This window comes from Oncorhynchus tshawytscha, linkage group LG03 (assembly GCF_018296145.1).
Source record: "Oncorhynchus tshawytscha isolate Ot180627B linkage group LG03, Otsh_v2.0, whole genome shotgun sequence".
NCBI classification, from domain to species: domain Eukaryota; kingdom Metazoa; phylum Chordata; class Actinopteri; order Salmoniformes; family Salmonidae; genus Oncorhynchus; species Oncorhynchus tshawytscha.
Window position 1 is genome coordinate 6,007,261 of NC_056431.1, and position 18,160 is coordinate 6,025,420.

An 18,160-nucleotide genomic window follows, 5' to 3' on the forward strand; every position below is an offset into this window, starting at 1 on the left:
CTGGAGCCTTTTTCTGATCAGAGGAAGAAAATGAACAGAGTCAACAGACACTGAGGTGAGTAAAGAGAAGATAGAGTTATAATATGTGATAATTATTTTAAATGATGTTACATGAACTTTATATAAAACGTTGTATTACTAATTTGTTGACAATCATAAATGAAACAATATAAAAATATATAATTACTTATTTCAGAGTGACTATAATACATTATGTTCTTCGGTCTGTTTTCAGCTATGGCTTCCTCCTGTATTCTCCTATGAAGAGCAGTTCCAGTGCTCTATCTGTCTGGATGTGTTCACTGAGCCAGTCTCTATCCCCTGTGGACACAACTAATGACCTATGCCAGTGTCCATTGTGTATGGAGAAATTCAGACAAAGACCTGAGCTTCAAGTCAATACTTTAATTTCTGAAATGGCTGCTCAGCTCAAGAAGTTGGCTCCAGTTGAAGCCACACCCTTCACCCCAGGACAAGCCCAAACCACAACCCTCGCCAAATCTGGAGAAGTGCCATGTGACGTCTGTACTGATACAAAGCTTGTGTCTCTAAAGTCCTGCCTGGTGTGTCTGGCCTCTTACTGTGAGACTCACCTGGAGCCTCATCAGAGAGTTGCTTCTTTCAAGAAACACAAGCTGATCGACCCTGTGGAGAACCTAGAAGACAGGGTGTGTAAGAAGCATGAGAGACCCCTGGAGCTGTTCTGTAGGAGTGATCAGATGTGTGTGTGTCAGTTCTGCACTGAGACAGACCACAAGACGCACAAGACTGTCCCCATAGAGGAAGAGTATAGAGAGAGGAAGACTCAGATGAGGAAGACTAAGGGTAAAGTTCAAGAGATGATCCAGGAGAGACTGCTGAAGGTTAAGGAGATCAAACATGCAGTAGAGCTCAGCAAGAGAGATGTAAAGAGAGAGATAGCAGCCGGCGTGGAGGTCTTCACTGCTATGGTGCGCTGTATTGAGAAAAGCCAGGCTGAGCTCATTGAGGTGGTTGAGGGGAAGCAGAAAGCAGCAGAGAGGCGAGCTGAAGGGCTCATTGAAGAGTTGGAGCAGGAAATCACTGAGCTAAAGAGAGGAAGCACTGAGCTGGAACAGCTCTCAGATATTGAGGACCACCTCCCCCTCCTTCACAGCTCCCCATCCCTCTGTACTACCCTTCCACACACAAAGAACTGGTCTGAGATCTGTGTTCATAGCAGTGTGGGCGTGGGGACTCTGGGGAGATTTTTGTCTCAGCTGGAGGAGACCCTCGGTAAAGAGATGAAAAATGTGTGTGTTGCTGATCTGAAGAAGATACAGCAGTATGCAGTGGATGTGACTCTGGACCCTGATACAGCATATGCCAAACTCATCCTGTCTAAGGACAGGAAACAAGTGAGATATGGAGACAAAAAGCAGAATCTCCCTGCCAACCCAGAGAGGTTTGATTATCATACCCGTGTTTTAGGAAAGGATGGGTTCTCCTCGGGGAGATTCTACTATGAAGTTCAGGTGAAAGGGAGGACTTCGTGGGGTTTAGGAATGGCTAGGGAGTCCATCAACAGGAAGGGAGTGAATCTATTGAGTCTTGCCAATGGATACTGGGCTTTGGGGCTGGAGAATGGGGATGAGTATGAGGTTTGCACTGGGTTTTATGTCCCCCTCACCCTGAGAGAGAAGCCCCAGAAGGTGGGGGTGTTTGTGGATTATGAGGAGGGTCAGGTCTCCTTTTACAACGTGGAGGCCAGGTCTCATATCTACTCTTTCACTGGCTGCACCTTCACTGAGAGACTCCACCCACTGTTCTCTACAGGCTATCATCCTTCCAACACAACTCCTCTTATCATCTCTCCCATCAAGTCTGACTGAGTTTAGGGAACAGGGAATTCAGTCACACAGACACAAAGCATATGCACAATATTAATGTGCTTATATTTGTACATTCATTAGAGAATATGTTTGTATATGTTTATCAGCTTATTTATTTGCATTCTGCTGGTATCTTCTCTGATATCGTAACACTGTATATTACAATGAAAATATACAAGTTTTACATTTGAGTCCATGTGCAATTTCTCCCTTGGATTTACCAACTACACATACTGTCAGAGCCGGTCCTGACCTCCCTGGGGCCCTAAGCAAAATTCTGCGAAGGGGCCCTACTACCTGACCCGTGTGCCATGTAAACCATTTGCCACAAAGTCACACCTGACACCCCAGTGCTCCCATTACAATCCTCCCTCCCAGTGGCGGTTCATTCAGACATTTGGAACAACACAAATAAATAATCATAACATTTAAAACTATATAAATATAAATATATGTACAAAAATAAGACTCATAAATATCAAAAAAGAAGTAACAGAGACAAATAGAAACAAATTGTAGTATATAAACACAAATAATATAGTGAATCAAATTATTACACTATTCCCCTATTGCTAACTGTAACGTCCGGGGTGTGGTGGGTGAGAAGTCAGGCGCAGGAAGCAGAGTATCACACCCTGACCTTAGTATTCATTGTTTTCTTTGTTATTTTGGTTAGGTCAGGGTGTGACATGGGTGATGTATGTGTTTTTGTCTTGTCTAGGGGTTTTGTATGTTTATGGGGGTGTTTCCTATCTAGGTGTATGTCTATGGTCTATGGTTGCCTAGATTGGTTCTCAATTAGAGGCAGCTGTCTGTCATTGTCTCTGATTGTGAACCATATTTAGGCAGCCATATTCTTTGGGTATTTTGTGGGTGATTGTTCCTGTTTCAGTGTGCCAGTGTTTATTGTTCACGTTACGGGACTGTGTCGTCTTCGTTCATTTTGTCGGTTTGTTGTTTTTGTTCATTGTTTAAGTATTCCCATTAAATATGGATTATATTCACGCTGTATCTTGGTCCTCCTCTCTTTCACCAGAAGACAGTCGTTACACAGAGAGTTCAGGGTAGTGCTATATCGTTGAATGCACAAAAACCGGTGAACATACACCAACCTCACAGAACACAGGGCGCACACCAAAAACAAATGCCCTAAACACGGGGGACTTAAACAATCCAGCAAAACCCAAGAACATGGGCACGTACACCAAACAATCCCGCACGCCTGCTGGTAAATAAAGCCCGACCAATCAGCCTAAAATGAACACAGGTGAAACCAATAAACAGAAAGGGGGAAAAGGGATCAGTGGCAGCTAGTAGGCCGGTGACGACGACCGCCGAGCGCCTCCCGAACAGGATGGGGAGCCACCTTTGGTAGGAGTCGTGACACTAACAAAAAAACACTCAAATAAAACTAAGTTGCACAAATCCTATATCACACAAATACACAAATAGAATAACACACTTATAAAGAAGATAACTGATTATTACACTATTGACTTCAAACAAGAAACACACAAACTAAATTGCACAACTAATTGCTGTACAAAGTTAGAGGTGTGCTATTTGATAAATTCCCCCACTCCCCATACCTCGGGCTTCCAGTGGGGAGACAAAACAAGACGAAAAACAAAACGAACTGGCACAGACAGACAGAAAACACAGGTATAAATACCCAGGGGATAATGGGGAAGATGGGTGACACCTGGAGGGGGTGGAGACAAGCACAAGGACAGGTGAAACAAATCAGGGTGTGACAGTCACCATTCAGAATATTATTATTATTTATTTGTGCGGGCGGGCGGGCGCCCCATGCCGCCCCCGGCAAGATGCCGCCCTAGGCGGCTGCACATGTCGCTTATGCCTAAATCCGCCACTGAAGGGAGACTCTGGACGCGCCGGACAAGTGGGAGAACCTGGAGGGAGGAGACGGAGAGACAGCCTGGTGCGTGGGGCTGCCACAGAACCCACCAGGCTGGGGAGACCTACAGGAGGCCTGGTGCGTGGAGGAAGCACCGGATGGAGTGAAGGGCGACTCCGGCAGCTCCGGAGTGAAGGGCGACTCTGGCAGCTCTGGAGTGACGGGTGGCTCCGGCAGCTCTGGAGTGATGGGCGGCTCTGGCAGCTCCTGACTGACAGGCGGCTCTGGCAGCTCCTGACTGACGGGCGGCTCTGGCAGCTCCGGACAGGAGGGTGGCTCTGGCAGCTCCGGACAGGTGGGCGGCTCTGGCAGCTCCGGACAGGAGGGCGGCTCTGGCAGCTCCGGACAGGAGGGCTGCTCTGGCAGCTCCGGAAAGGAGGGCGGCTCTGTCAGCTCCGTACAGGAGGGCGGCTCTGGCAGCTCCAGACAGGAGGGCGGCTCTGGCAGCTCCGGACAGGAGGGCGGCTCTGGCAGCTTCTGACTGGAGGGAGACTCTGGAAGCGCCGGACAGGCGGGAGAACCTGGAGGGAGGAGACGGAGAGACAGCCTGGTGCGTAGGGTTGCCACAGGACCCACCAGGCTGGGGAGACCTACAGGAGGCCTGGTGCGTGGACGAGGCACCGGATGGACCGGGCTGTGGGGGAGCACTGGAGGTCTGGTGCGCAGCCTTGGCACCACTCCTCCAGGCTGGATGATCACTTTAGCCCGGACCCTCCAGAGTGCAGGCACAGGTTGAACCGGGCTGTGGGTGAGCACTGGATCTGGTGCATACCACTCGCACCTCTCACTTAGGCTCAATACCCACATTCGCCCGGCTCGGCTGGAGCGCAGGCATAGGGCGAACTGCACCCTCCCAGCGCCCCGGAGACACAGCATGCAGCGCCGACGCAGGATACCCTGGGCCGAAACGGCGTACCGGAGACCAAACACGCTGAGCCGGCACAACATGCCCTGGCTGGATGCCCACTCTCGCATGGCACTTGCGGGGGGCTGGCCTATAGCACACTGGGCTATGAGCGCGTACTGGCTACACCGTGCGCTTGTCCGCATAACACGGTGCCTGACCAGTACTACGCTTCTTCCAGTAAGCACGGGGAGTTGGCTCAGGTCTATCGCCTGACTCCGCCAATCTCCCAGTGTGCCCCCCCTCAACATTTTTGGGGGCTGCCTCTCGTGCCTGTTGCGCTGCCTTACCGCATATCGCCGCCGCTCAGCTCTCGCTGCCTCCAGATCTTCCTTGGGGAGGCGATATTCCCCAGCCTGTGTCCAGGGTCCCTTGCCTTGCAGTATCTCCTCCCATGTCCAGGAGTCCAGAACCCTCTGCTCCTGGTTACCACGCTGCTTGGTCCTTTTTTGGTGACACGTAGTTATTTTCTGTATAGTGTTTTTGTTCCACCTTACAGAACTGTTCGTTTGTCGGTTTGATGGTTTTGTATTTCTGTGTTTGGCCTGGTATGGTTCCCAATCAGAGGCAGCTGTTTATCGTTGTCTCTGATTGAGAACCATACTTAGGCAGCCTGTTTTCGCACTATGGGTGGTGGGTAGTTCTGTAATGATATTCCTCCTCTTCTGACCAGGAGTATGAAGGATCGGACCAATGCGCAGGGTGGTAAGTGTTCATGTTATATTTATTAAACTGAACACAAAAATAACAAAGGAGAAAACACAACAAAAACGAAAAAGTCCTATTAGGTGACAAAACACAAAACAGGAAACAAAAACATACACATAGAATGCCCACCCCAACTCACGCCCTGACCAAACTAAAATAGAGACATAAAAAAGGAACTAAGGTCAGGACGTGACAACTGCTCCCTCCTTTAAAACAGTTTGCGCCATCTGTCGTCTAAGAATAAGTAGACCTATACAGAACAGAATGAGATATAAACAAAAAATATTTATAAAAGATAATATTTTCTATAGAATCTTAAGATAAGTGAATATTAACATTAACATATATAAGAAACTGTGGAAAATATCAAATGTAGAAAATAATCAATATAACACTGAGCTTTGGCTCTGCTGCCTGGTAATTAGTCCAGGCCTCACAATATTATACAATTAGCTTTGTCTATACAATGTAAACATAAGCCTATAGGCTGTGGCTGCAGCTATATGTCTCAAAATAGTCAAATAAAACCTATACAGCTGTGTGATTAACTTTGGTTTCCTCTACAGCCTGGGCATTTTCAGCATCAGCATGGGCACCAGTCTATCTGGACTATCTGGAAGAGAAAGTATGTCAGCCAGTCATTTACACAAATGCACATCTACCATACAATCTTCAATGTTACTAAGTGTGTAAACATTTGAATGTTTCAATTAATATCTTACCATCAAAATATTACTCTTCTGCACTTTCTTGAGGCAAAATCATCAATGATGTCATCATAGGACATGTGTTTCCCCACGTCATGATTTATGCTCATGGCGGCCAGACCACTCAAACGTTCCTGTGACATGGAAGACCTCAGATAGCTTTTGATGAGCTTTCATTTTGAAAAGGTCCTCTTTGCCGATGCTACTGTTACTGGTAGGGTGACTGCAATTCTTAGGGCTGTCCAAAGGTTAGGAATCAAATCAAATCAAATCACATTTTATTTGTCACATACACATGGTTAGCAGATGTTAATGCGAGTGTAGCGAAATGCTTGTGCTTCTAGTTCCGACAATGCAGTAATAACTAACGAGTAATCTAACCTAACAATTCCACAACTACTACCTTATACACACAAGTGTAAAGGGATAAAGAATATTTACATAAAGATATATGAATGAGTGATGGTACAGAACGGCATAGGCAAGATGCAGTAGAGTATAGAGTACAGTATATACTGTACATATGAGATGAGTAATGTAGGGTATGTAAACAAAGTGGCAGAGTTTATAGTGGCTAGTGATACATGTATTACATAAAGATGCAGTAGATGATATAGAGTACAGTATATTCATATACATATGAGATGAGTAATGTAGGGTATGTAAACATTATATTAGGAAGCATTGTTTAAAGTGGCTAGTGATACATTTTTTTACATCAATTTCCATCCATTTCCATTATTAAAGTGGCTGGAGTTGAGTCAGTATGTTGGCAGCAGCCACTCAATGTTAGTGGTGGCTGTTTAACAGTCTGATGGCCTTGAGATAGAAGCTGCTCAGAACACACCCTTGTGGGGCCCCAGTGTTGAGGATCAGAGGGTGGAGATGTTGTTACCTACCCTCACCACCTGGGGGCAGCCCATCAGGAAGTCCAGTACCCAGTTGCACAGGGCGGGGTCGAGACCCAGGGTCTCAAGCTTGATGACGAGTTTGAAGGGTACTATGGTGTTAAATGCTGAGCTGTAGTCGATGAACAGCATTCTCACATAGGTATTCCTCTTGTCCAGATTGGTTAGGGCAGTGTGCAGTGTCGTTGCGATTGCGTCGTCTGTGGCCCTATTGGGGCGGTAAGCAAATTGGAGTGGTGGAGGTGATATGGTCCGGATGGCACTGTGATAGAGTTCCTCCAGGTTTTTCTCACAGAGAAAGGAAAGGAAAGGCTGATGGCCGACAGGGTAGTTAACCCACGGTTCCTAGGCCGTCATTCTAAATAAGAATTTGTTCTTAACTGACTTGCCTAGTTTAATAAAACATATGGAAAGTTTACAAATCGCTTCCTTTTGGGATGATGTAGAATTTAAGATCTCTTTTCTGGATTATTTGGTGTTTTACGTTGTACACGGAGGACACTTTTGCAGAACTCTTTTTCTGCAGGACACTTTTTTTTTCACGGAGGACACTTTTGCAGAACAGAGTCTCACTTTGGTGTTTATCCCATTTTGTGAATTCTTGGTTGGTGAGTGGAACCCAGACCTCACGACCATAAAGGGCAATGGGTTCTATAACGGATTCAAGTATTTTTAGCCAGATCCTAATTGGTATGTCAAATGTTATGTTCCTTTGATGGCATAGAAGGCCCTTCTTGCCTTGTCTCTCTCTCTCTCTCTCTCTCTCTCTCTCTCTCTCTCTCTCTCTCTCTCTCTCTCTCTCTCTCTCTCAGTAAAAAGTACTGAGCAGGGGGGGGCTTAGTAACGTGACTGCTGAAGTGAAACTAATGGAAACCAAAATGTTATGAACAGGATCGATCTTTTGCACTCAGAATCTATCCACACAGTTGCGCCTCCTGTAGCCTCCAGTCACTGTTGACCCTTTTTCTAAGCAGAAGAAGAGAAAGAACAGTCAACACACGCTGAGGTGAGTAGAGAGGTGAACAAATAGAATATGTGATACTTGTTTGCTATGTTGTTACATGATAAAACAGTGTATAAAACAGTGTGTTGCTATATTGTTGACATCTAGAAATGAAACAGAATGATTCAAAAGAAGAAAACGAGATAGAATTAAGGATTTCAGAGGGCCCATTATATATTTTTCTTATTTGGTCTGTTTTCAGCTATGGCTTCCTCCTGTATTCTCCTGTGAAGAGCAGTTCCAGTGCTCTATCTGTCTGGATGTGTTCACTGAGCCAGTCTCTATCCCCTGTGGACACAACTACTGCAAGGCCTGTATCAGAGGATACTGGGACATCATCATTGACTTGTGCCAGTGTCCAATGTGTAAAGAGATATTTGGCAGAGGAGCTTTGTGTCAACACTTTCATTTCTGCAATGGCTGCTCAGCTCAATAAGTTGGCTGCAGTTGAAGCCACATCCATCACCCCAGGACAAGCCCAGACAACAACCCTCGCTAAACCTGGAGAAGTACCATGTGTCTGCACTGAGGGAGAGCACAAGGCCCTGAAGTCCTGCCTGGTGTCTGGCCTCTTACTGTGAGACTCACCTGGAGCCTCATCAGATACTGGCATCTTTCATGAAACACTAGCTGATCGACCCTGTGGAGAACCTGGAAGACAGGGTGTGTAAGAAGCATGAGAGACCCCTGGAGCTGTTCTGTAGGAGAGACCAGACGTGTGTGTGTCCTGTTCTGCCCCGAGACAGACCACAAGACTGTCTCCATAGAGAGAGGAAGACTAAGATGAGGAAGACTAAAGGGTAACGTTCAGAAGATGATCCAGGAGAGACTGCTGAATGTTGAGGAGATCAAACAGACAGTAGAGCTCAGCAGGATAGATACAAAGAGAGAGATAGCAGACAATGTGGAGGTCTTCGCTGCTCTAGTGCGCTCCATTGAGAGAAGCCAGGCTGAGGTCATTATGGAGATAGAGAAGAAACTTAAAGCAGCAGAGAAGCAGGCTGAAATAATAATTGAAGAGCTGAGGCAGGAAATCACTGAGTTACAGATGAGAAGCACTGAGCTGGAGCAGCTCTCAGATATTTAAGATCATCTCCTCCTCCTCCAGAGCTCTCCATCCCTCTGCACCACCCTTCCACCTACCAAGTACTGATCTGAGATCAGTGTCCACAGTGGTCTGTGTGTGGGGACTATGAGGAGTACTATCTCAGCTGTGAAATACTGAATAAAGAGATGGAGAAGTTGATGCTGATCTGAAAAGGACACAGTAGTGTGCAGTGGATGTGACTCTGGACCCTCGTATAGCGGATACCAAACTCATCCTGTCTGAGGACCGGAAACAAGTAAAACAGAATCTCCCAGCCAACCCAGAGAGGTTTGATAATAATGCCTGTGTTTTCGGGAATAAGAGGTTCTCCTGAGGGAGATTCTATTATGAGGTGCAGGTGAAGGGGAAGTCTATGTGGGTTTGGCTAGAGAGTGGCTCGAGGGTTTGGCTAGAGAGTGGCTAGAGAGTGGCTCGAGGGTTTGGCTAGAGAGTGGCTAGAGAGTTTGGCTAGAGAGTGGCTAGAGAGTGGCTCAAGGGTTTGGCTAGAGAGTGGCTAGAGAGTTTGGCTAGAGAGTGGCTAGAGAGTTTGGCTAGAGAGTGGCTAGAGAGTTTGGCTAGAGAGTGGCTAGAGAGTCCATCAACAGAAATGATTGTGATGAATCACCAAGTCCTGTAGATGGATATTGGACTGTAGGGCAGTGGAATATAAATGAATACAAGGCATACGCTGGGCCTTGGGTCAACCTCTCCCTGAGTAAGAAGCCCCAGAAGGTGGGGTGTTTGTGGATTATGAGGAGGGTGAGGTTTTCTTTTATGATGTGGAGGCCAGGTCTCATATCTACTCTTTCACTGGCTACACCTTTACTGAGAGACTCTACCCACTGTTCTCTACAGGCACGAATATTCCTGGTGATAACTCAGCTCCACTTATCATCTCTACGATCAAGTCTGACTGAGTTTAATGAACAAGGAACTCAGTCAATGGGAATCACAGCAATATGCCTTATTCAATGTGGCGATATTTCTTCTTGCGATAGATATTTCTTAGTGCTAGACCTTATCAGTTGATCAGATTTCATGATGAAGAATACTTCTCTTATGTCCTAATACTGTTTGACAATCTATATTAAAAAGGTATTGCCTGTGAGTCATTGTACAGTTTTTTTTATAACTACTCCTACTTATTCCTCATCTCACGTTAAGTAAGATCACATTTTAAACACACACAGCATACACAGATGAAGAGGGAGTTTCAGATGGTGCAGCGATACTGATAATGACTCATCACCAAGCTAAAAGTACAATGCTTCTTGGACTTAACCTATCCAACCTCTAGGATGACCTAGAAAGTCCCATACAGTGATCCATAATGTAAAAACTCTCTCTGTGTCTTCTCCTCTTCCCCCTCTCTCACCCCCTCTCTCTCCCCCTCTCTCACTCCCCTCCCTCACCCCCTCTCTCTCGCTCTCTCAGTGGGATGAGGTCAGTGTCCTAGATGACCGGGGAAACTCATCCGGACCTTTGAGGTCTGCAACATCAACCAGAACCCCCGTCTCCAGGACAACTGGCTGGCCACACCCTTCCTCTTCCGCTTCTCGGCACCACGAGTCTTTGTGACGCTGCGTTTCTCCGTGCGGGACTGTGCCAGCCTGCGCTCGCCCTCGCCCTCCTGTCGAGAGACACTCACCCTCTACTACAAACAGGCCGACTCACAGAGAGAGCTGGAGAGGACATGGAAGGCAGAGGTAGGACAGAAAAGACTACACTACCCACAATGCCACTAACATCCCACCTTCTTATTGTATGTGTAATGCCACATACACATGTTCCTAGTTGTGATGTCAGAAATAAGACTTTGTTTCATTGATGTTCTTTTTGTTCGGAACAATGCTTCAACCAGATGAGATTTTAGCTAGCTTGTTAAGTAGACGTTGCTATTAATAAAGATAGCTAGCATTGATAAGCTGATGTTGCCATTAATAAAGATAGCTAGCATTGATAAGCTGATGTTGCCATTAATAAAGATAGCTAGCATTGATAAGCTGATGTTGCCATTAATAAAGATAGCTAGCATTGATAAGCTGACGTTGCCATTAATAAAGATAGCTAGTATTTATAAGCTGACGTTGCCATTAATAAAGATAGCTAGCATTGATAAGCTGACGTTGCCATTAATAAAGATAGCTAGCATTGATAAGCTGACGTTGCCATTAATAAAGATAGCTAGCATTGATAAGCTGACGTTGCCATTAATAAAGATAGCTAGCATTGATAAGCTGACGTTGCCATTAATAAAGATAGCTAGCATTGATAAGCTGACGTTGCCATTAATAAAGATAGCTAGCATTTATAAGCTGACGTTGCCATTAATAAAGATAGCTAGCATTTATAAGCTGACGTTGCCATTAATAAAGATAGCTAGCATTGATAAGCTGACGTTGCCATTAATAAAGATAGCTAGCATTGATAAGCTGACGTTGCCATTAATAAAGATAGCTAGCATTTATAAGCTGACGTTGCCATTAATAAAGATAGATAGCTTGCTTAACACTGACAGTATGGTCACACTAGCTACATTATCCATATTGATAAGGTTGTAGTTGTAGTTATGACAGAACAACCATTCCGGGACCTGTCTCCAGAAGCGAACCACTGATGTACGGTACCAGAAAATATGTTCCAGGGATTGTGTTTCCTCGTGTCTACACAAGGCTGACTGTCCAATGCCCCATATATTGAGCGTTATTTTTGTAGCAAGTATTTTATATAATGGCTTACAATGAAACGAACAAATTGCTGTGTCAATTGTTGTTTTATATGTCAGTTCATGAACCTGATGCCAAGGTATTGGGACATCAAAAACGGACTTGAATTGTATATGGCAATGTTGTCAAACCTTTTTTCTTGAAGTGAAACTGATACATTTTTGATTAATACTAAACAGTTTAAGCCATTTTAAGCCAAGACAAATGGTCTCTTCCCATGGTATTTATAGTTTCTAAAAACATCTGTCAAGACGTAGAGCATAAAGACTACATTTCCCAATATCCCATTTTAGTAATATGTAGTTCTGCATGTTCCAAAGCAAGTTCCAAAAGCAAGGAAACAATGATGCCATAACATTCCTCTCATTCTCATCCCCCTCAATCTCATTAAATAAACTACATTTCTCACCTCACATCAGTGCTTTGTAGGAGAGCAGTTACAGAGCTGTTTTGCCGAGTCGATAGGGTGCTGAGCTCTTGTTGCGTCCGCGTGTCGTTTGCAGAGGGAAGGATGCAGTATTTGTGAATGAATACATTTCTCCTTGGGGAAAGTTAGATCCTGTTTAAACATTAAAATAAGAGTCTGATGAGTGAAGTGTAGAGGAATGTAGAGTGGGGAGCAGCAGGAAGGCCAGGAGTCTGAGTCTCTGGGGGAAGTTAGCATGGTTTATCTTGAAACTGGGGAGAATTAGATTAGATTAAAACACAGACTGTCACTGGTCCGCGACTGTTTATATTTGACTCAATGAGTACCCTCAGAGCTAACTGTGGCATACTCTTAAATACTTTAATCAACTGTTACATGCCCTTTATCTTATCCTTCTCCCTAATCCCTCACATTTTAATTTCCACAATGAAATGTAATACACGATCCCTCTCTCTCATCCTCCTCTCCCCCCTCTCTTCCTCCCCATCCCCCTTTCCCATCCCTGTCCAGCCGTCCAGTGGAGAGAAGGACACGAGGGAGGGCTGGGTGAAGGTTGACACCATAGCAGCAGATAAGAGTTTCACCAAGGTGGAGCCCAGCCTGCCTCACCAGTACCAACCAGACCGCTACCGTCGGGTCAACATCAAGACCCGCAGCTTCGCGCCGCTCACGCGCAATGGGTACTGTACGAGAACATTTGAAACAAATTCATGAAAATTCCCATATTCAAACCATGCTCATCGCTTGTGACAAATAGTCCTTTGCCACTTTGTAGGCAGCAGTGTATGGTAACTAACTAACTCACCTAAACCCACACTGTCACCTATCTAGTGGTCCTTCAAATCAAATGAAACTTTATTTATCACATGCGCCGAATACAACAAGTGTAGACCTTACTGTGAAATGCTTACTTACAAGCCCTTAACCAACAGTGCAGTTCAAGCCTGATAACAAGTTAACATGTTATGACCCTTGAATCCTGTTTCAGATTCGTCCTGGCCATCGTCGACAGCGGCGCATGTGTCTCTCTCATGGGTGTGTCCATCTTCTACCGCCGCTGCCCAGCAACCAATCGCTATCTTGCTTCCTATCCGGCCACACCCTCAGGGGCGGAACCTACCTCCCTGGTCCCTGTGTCTGGGACTTGTGTTCCCCACAGCCAAGCACAGGGAGGCTCCGCCCCTCGAATGCACTGCAACGCAGAAGGTGAATGGATGGTGCCAGTGGGTGGGTGCATCTGTGAAGAGGGATATGAGCCCAATCAAAACAGATCAGCCTGCTTAGGTGAGTTCAACAAGTCTGGTATACTTTTAAAACTTAAAACACACACACTAAAATGTCAAAGGACCAACAAAATTTAACAATATCTAACGTTTTAGCCTCCTGTCGCCCTTCCTGTCAGTTCCCCTGTCCCCCTTCCTGTCAGTTCTCCTGTCCCCCTTCCTGTCAGTTCTCCTGTCCCCCTTCCTGTCAGTTCTCCTGTCGCCCTTCCTGTCAGTTCTCCTGTCCCCCTTCCTGTCAGTTCTCCTGCCCCCTTCCTGTCAGTTCTCCTGCCCCCTTCCTGTCAGTTTTCCTGTTCACTCTCCTGTCAGTTGTCCTGTTCACTCTCCTGTCAGTTGTCCTGTTCACTCTCCTGTCAGTTCTCCTGTCCCCCTTCCTGTCAGTTCTCCTGTCGCCCTTCCTGTCAGTTCACCTGTCCCCCTTCCTGTCAGTTCTCCTGCCCCCTTCCTGTCAGTTCTCCTGCCCCCTTCCTGTCAGTTTTCCTGTTCACTCTCCTGTCAGTTGTCCTGACCCCTGTCCTGTCAGTTCTCCTGTCCCCCTTCCTGTCAGTTCTCCTGCCCCCTTCCTGTCAGTTCTCCTGCCCCCTTCCTGTCAGTTCTCCTGCCCCCTTCCTGTCAGTTCTCCTGCCCCCTTCCTGTCAGTTCTCCTGCCCCCTTCCTGTCAGTTCTCCTGTCCCCCTTCCTGTCAGTTCTCCTGTCTCCTGTCCTGTCAGTTTTCCTGTTCACTCTCCTGTCAGTTGTCCTGACCCCTGTCCTATCAGTTCTCCTGTCCCCCTTCCTGTTAGTTCTCCCGTCCCCCTTCCTGTCAATTTTCCTGTCCACTCTCCTGTCAGTTGTCCTGACCCCTGTCCTGTCAGTTCTCCTGTCCCCCTTCCTGTCAGTTCTCCTGTCCACTCTCCTGTCAGTTCTCCTGTCTCCTGTCCTGTCAGTTCTCCTGTCCACTCTCCTGTCAGTTGTCCTGACCCCTGTCCTGTCAGTTCTCCTGTCTCCTGTCCTGTCAGTTCTCTTGTCCCCCTCCCGTCAGTTATCCTGTCCCCCTCCTGTCAGTTCTCCTGTCCCCCTGTCAGTTCTCCTGTCCCCCTCCTGTCAGTTCTCCTGTCTCCTGTCCTGTCAGTTCTCTTGTCCACTCTCCTGTCAGTTTTCCAGACCCCTGTCCTGTCAGTTTTCCAGACCCCTGTCCTGTCAGTTCTCCTGTCCCCCTCCTGTCAGTTCTCCTGTCCTGTCAGTTTTCCTGTCTCCTGTCCTGTCAGTTCTCATGTCTCCCCTCCTGTCAGTTCTCCTGTCCCCCCTCCTGTCAGTTCTCCTGTCTCCTGTCCTGTCCGTTTTCCTGTCTCCTGTCCTGTCAGTTCTCCTGTCTCCTGTTCTGTCAGTTCTCCTGTTCTGTCAGTTCTCCTGTCCCCTGTCCTGTCAATTCTCCTGTCCCCTGTCCTGTCAGTTCTCCTGTCTCCTGTCCTGCCAGTTCTCCTGTCCCCCCACCTGTCAGTTCTCCTGTCTCCTGTCCTGTCAGTTCTCCTGTCCCCCTCCTGTCAGTTCTCCTGTCTCCTGTCCTGTCAGTTTTCCTGTCTCCCCTCCTGTCAGTTCTCCTGTCCCCCCCTCCTGTCAGTTCTCCTGTCTCCTGTCCTGTCAGTTCTCCTGTCTCCTGTTCTGTCAGTTCTCCTGTTCTGTCAGTTCTCCTGTCCCCTGTCCTGTCAGTTCTCCTGTCCCCTGTCCTGTCAGTTCTCCTGTCTCCTGTCCTGTCAGTTCTCCTGTCCCCCCTCCTGTCAGTTCTCCTGTCTCCTGTCCTGTCAGTTCTCCTGTCCCCCTCCTGTCAGTTCTCCTGTCTCCTGTCCTGTCAGTTATCCTGTGTCTTGTCCTGTCAGTTCTCCTGTCTCCTCTCCTGTCAGTTATCCTGTCTCTTGTCCTGTCAGTTCTCCTGCCTCTTGTCCTGTCAATTCTCCTGTTCTGTCAGTTCTCCTGTCTCCTGTCCTGTCAGTTCTCCTGTCTCTTGTGTCACTAACTTTCTGGATCAATATGAGATGGAACTGCTGCCGTCACTCTGATCACAGGCCCAGCTTGACTGAGAGGACAGGGGAAGGAGGGCAGGGACAGACAATGGCCATGTGGGGTGTGTGTGTGTGTTGTGGGGGGGCGGGGGGGTTGATGATGGGCAAATGTTTTATGAGACTGTGTCAGCAATATCCTACATAAATGAATAGGTGTTTATGTCTGGGAGCATAAGTAGGAGATGAGGGCTTTGTGTTGTGGTCTCTGTGTTGGTGGTGTTTTAACTGAAGAAGCAGGAAGGGAGCAGAACTCAGGGGAATAAGAGACAGCTTGTCAGACCAAGAGCTCAACTACTGCTTCAACAAGCCCCACTTGACCCAGAATGTTAGCACAGAGGAAGAAAGGAACACACACACACACTGTCTCTCTCTCTCACTCTCTCTCTCTCTCTGTGTCTCTCTCTCTCTCTCTCTCTCTCTCTCTGTCTCTCTCTCTCTCTCTCTCTGTCTCTCTCTCTCTCTCTGTCTCTCTCTCTCTCTGTCTCTCTCTCTCTCTCTCTCTCTCTGTCTCTCTCTCTCTCTCTCTCTCTCTCTCTCTCTCTCTCACACACACACACACACTCACACTCCTCTCTCACACACTCACACTCACACACACTACAGGGACATGGACACTACACCAACTACACCATAGTCTGGGTCAGTGTGCACCCTGGAAAAGTAAAGTTTTCTACCTTCACTGGACAGGGGTCAACGAGAAAGATATGTTTTGGAGAAATCTCACGAAAGACACCATGGAATATTGAGAGAAGGAGGAGAGAAAGAGAGGGAGGGAGGGGAGGGAGGGGGAGGGAGGGAGGGAGGGAGGGAGGGGGGGAGGGAGGGAGGGAGGGAGGGAGGGAGGGAGGAGGGAGGGAGGGAGGGAGGGAGGGAGGGATGTGACACATTTAGGTCATAGTGATGTAATGGCCACTCGTCTGTGAACAAGTGACAGAAACCACAGCGGGAGAGGGAAAGAGAGAGGGGGAGATGGAGGGAGGGAGAGAGGGGATAAGTGGACACAAGTTAACGACTTAAGGAATTGAGCAAGCAGAAAGTCTGAGGAAAGTAAGGAGACAGAGAGAGGGGGAAGGGGTATTGACTGAGATGTGGACAGCGGGAGGCTGTGTGGTGCTGTGTGTGTGTTCTCCCTTGACGGTTGACAGTTGAAGGTAAAGGTCCAGTAAAGGTCCAGTCCAGTAGTTCTCTGTGGGGCTATCTGTTACCCTCTCCTCCACAGGCCAGACCAGGGCTGGTCAGGGGCCTCCCAGTCCCAAGCCAGCTAACAGCTTCATTAATACTGCCACTCTGAACCAAGTCAACTGTGAAATGTCTTCATGCTCTAATGGCTTACATCTGGGCTCTCCCCGCCACTCACACGGTTTGTCCCACTTTGATTGATATTTACTGAGAAATAACCACTCCAACGCCACTCTGTGGCTCAGTGGTTTGGCCTTCCAGATGGGGATAAACAGATCATAAGGAGTGGCAGCCCCACCCACACAGGGATTTCTGTGTTAATTATTGTTAATTATTGTTAATTAGTGTTAATTATTCTGTGATTATGTTTAGTTGATCAGGTCATTGACTAATGATGTGGATGTAACATCATGCCATTGTTGTCCCTGTTTAGTTGTTTGGATGAAAAAACTGATAGCTGAGACGGTTGCTGGGCCGTTTTCGCTGAAGGTTTTTATTCTACATTGTCTCTGAGGCTCCGGTATAAATATCTGTGTAGACACCAAGAACTCAGCTGTACGGCTCTAAGGGGGTTCCAGGCACATTCAAGATCTGAACTGATGAATGATAAGTCATCCAAATGGACTTAATATTAAGCTGTTCATTAGAAGTGATCTGTGCTGGAATTAAACCCACAACCTCTTGGTGTTACAAGCACCATCCACGCTTTAACCAGCTCAGCCACCAGAACCAGTGACTCCTAACAGATCCTCTAATGATGACAGGGAACAGAGCAGGAGACAAGCAGCACTCTGTTCTCTCCTAAACAGAAGACCTACACTAGATGTTTTCTCCGTTGACATTCGCGTCAAGAAAGAGAGAAAGAGAGAGAGAGAGAGAGAGAGAGAGAGAGAGAGAGAGAGAGAGAGCGTGTATGCTCAGCAGAAGCACGACTGAGCATGAGACACAATTACACCTGTTCACCCAGACATGAAACAGACTTTTACATCATGGGGCTTTCTAAGGAGGTCCACATCAGTTCCATGTCACATAGTTCCTGTAACACTGATGATATACAGTTGAAGTTGGAAGTTTACATACACTTAGGTTGGAGTCATTAAAATTCATTTTTCAACCACTCCACAAATTTCTTGTTAACAAACTATAGTTTTGGAAAGTCGGTTTGGACATTTACTTGCAAGACACAAGTCATTTTTCCAACAATTGTTTACAGACAGATTATTTCACTTATAATTCACTGTATCACAATTCCAGTGGGTCAGAAGTGTACATACAGTAAGTTGACTGTGCCTTTAAACAGCTTGGAAAATTCCAGAAAATTATGTCATGGCTTTAGAAGCTTCTGATAAGCTAATTGACATCATTTGAGTCAATCGGAGGTGTATCTGTGGATGTATTTCAAGGCCTACCTTCAAACTCAC

At 46.8% G+C, this 18,160-nt stretch overlaps 2 protein-coding genes across 2 annotated transcripts in view; both read left to right on the plus strand.

Moving 5' to 3' along the window:
• LOC112237106 (E3 ubiquitin-protein ligase TRIM21-like) overlaps positions 1–2,859 on the plus strand; it is a 3,039-nt gene extending 180 nt beyond the window's left edge. Inside the window, exons 1-2 of the mRNA XM_042308397.1 lie at positions 1–55; positions 236–2,859. The exon at positions 1–55 is cut by the window's left edge and continues 180 nt beyond it. Coding sequence (XP_042164331.1) covers positions 261–1,850 — 1,590 coding nt within the window. The 5' untranslated portion in view covers positions 1–55; positions 236–260 and the 3' untranslated portion in view covers positions 1,851–2,859. The remainder of the gene's footprint in view (positions 56–235) is intronic.
• Positions 1–18,160, plus strand: part of LOC112243956 (ephrin type-B receptor 5-like) — a 76,946-nt gene that overhangs the window by 28,384 nt on the left and 30,402 nt on the right. Inside the window, 4 exon segments of the mRNA XM_042308396.1 lie at positions 10,520–10,547; positions 10,550–10,791; positions 12,749–12,918; positions 13,227–13,522. Of these exon segments, the coding sequence (XP_042164330.1) occupies positions 10,520–10,547; positions 10,550–10,791; positions 12,749–12,918; positions 13,227–13,522 (736 nt within the window).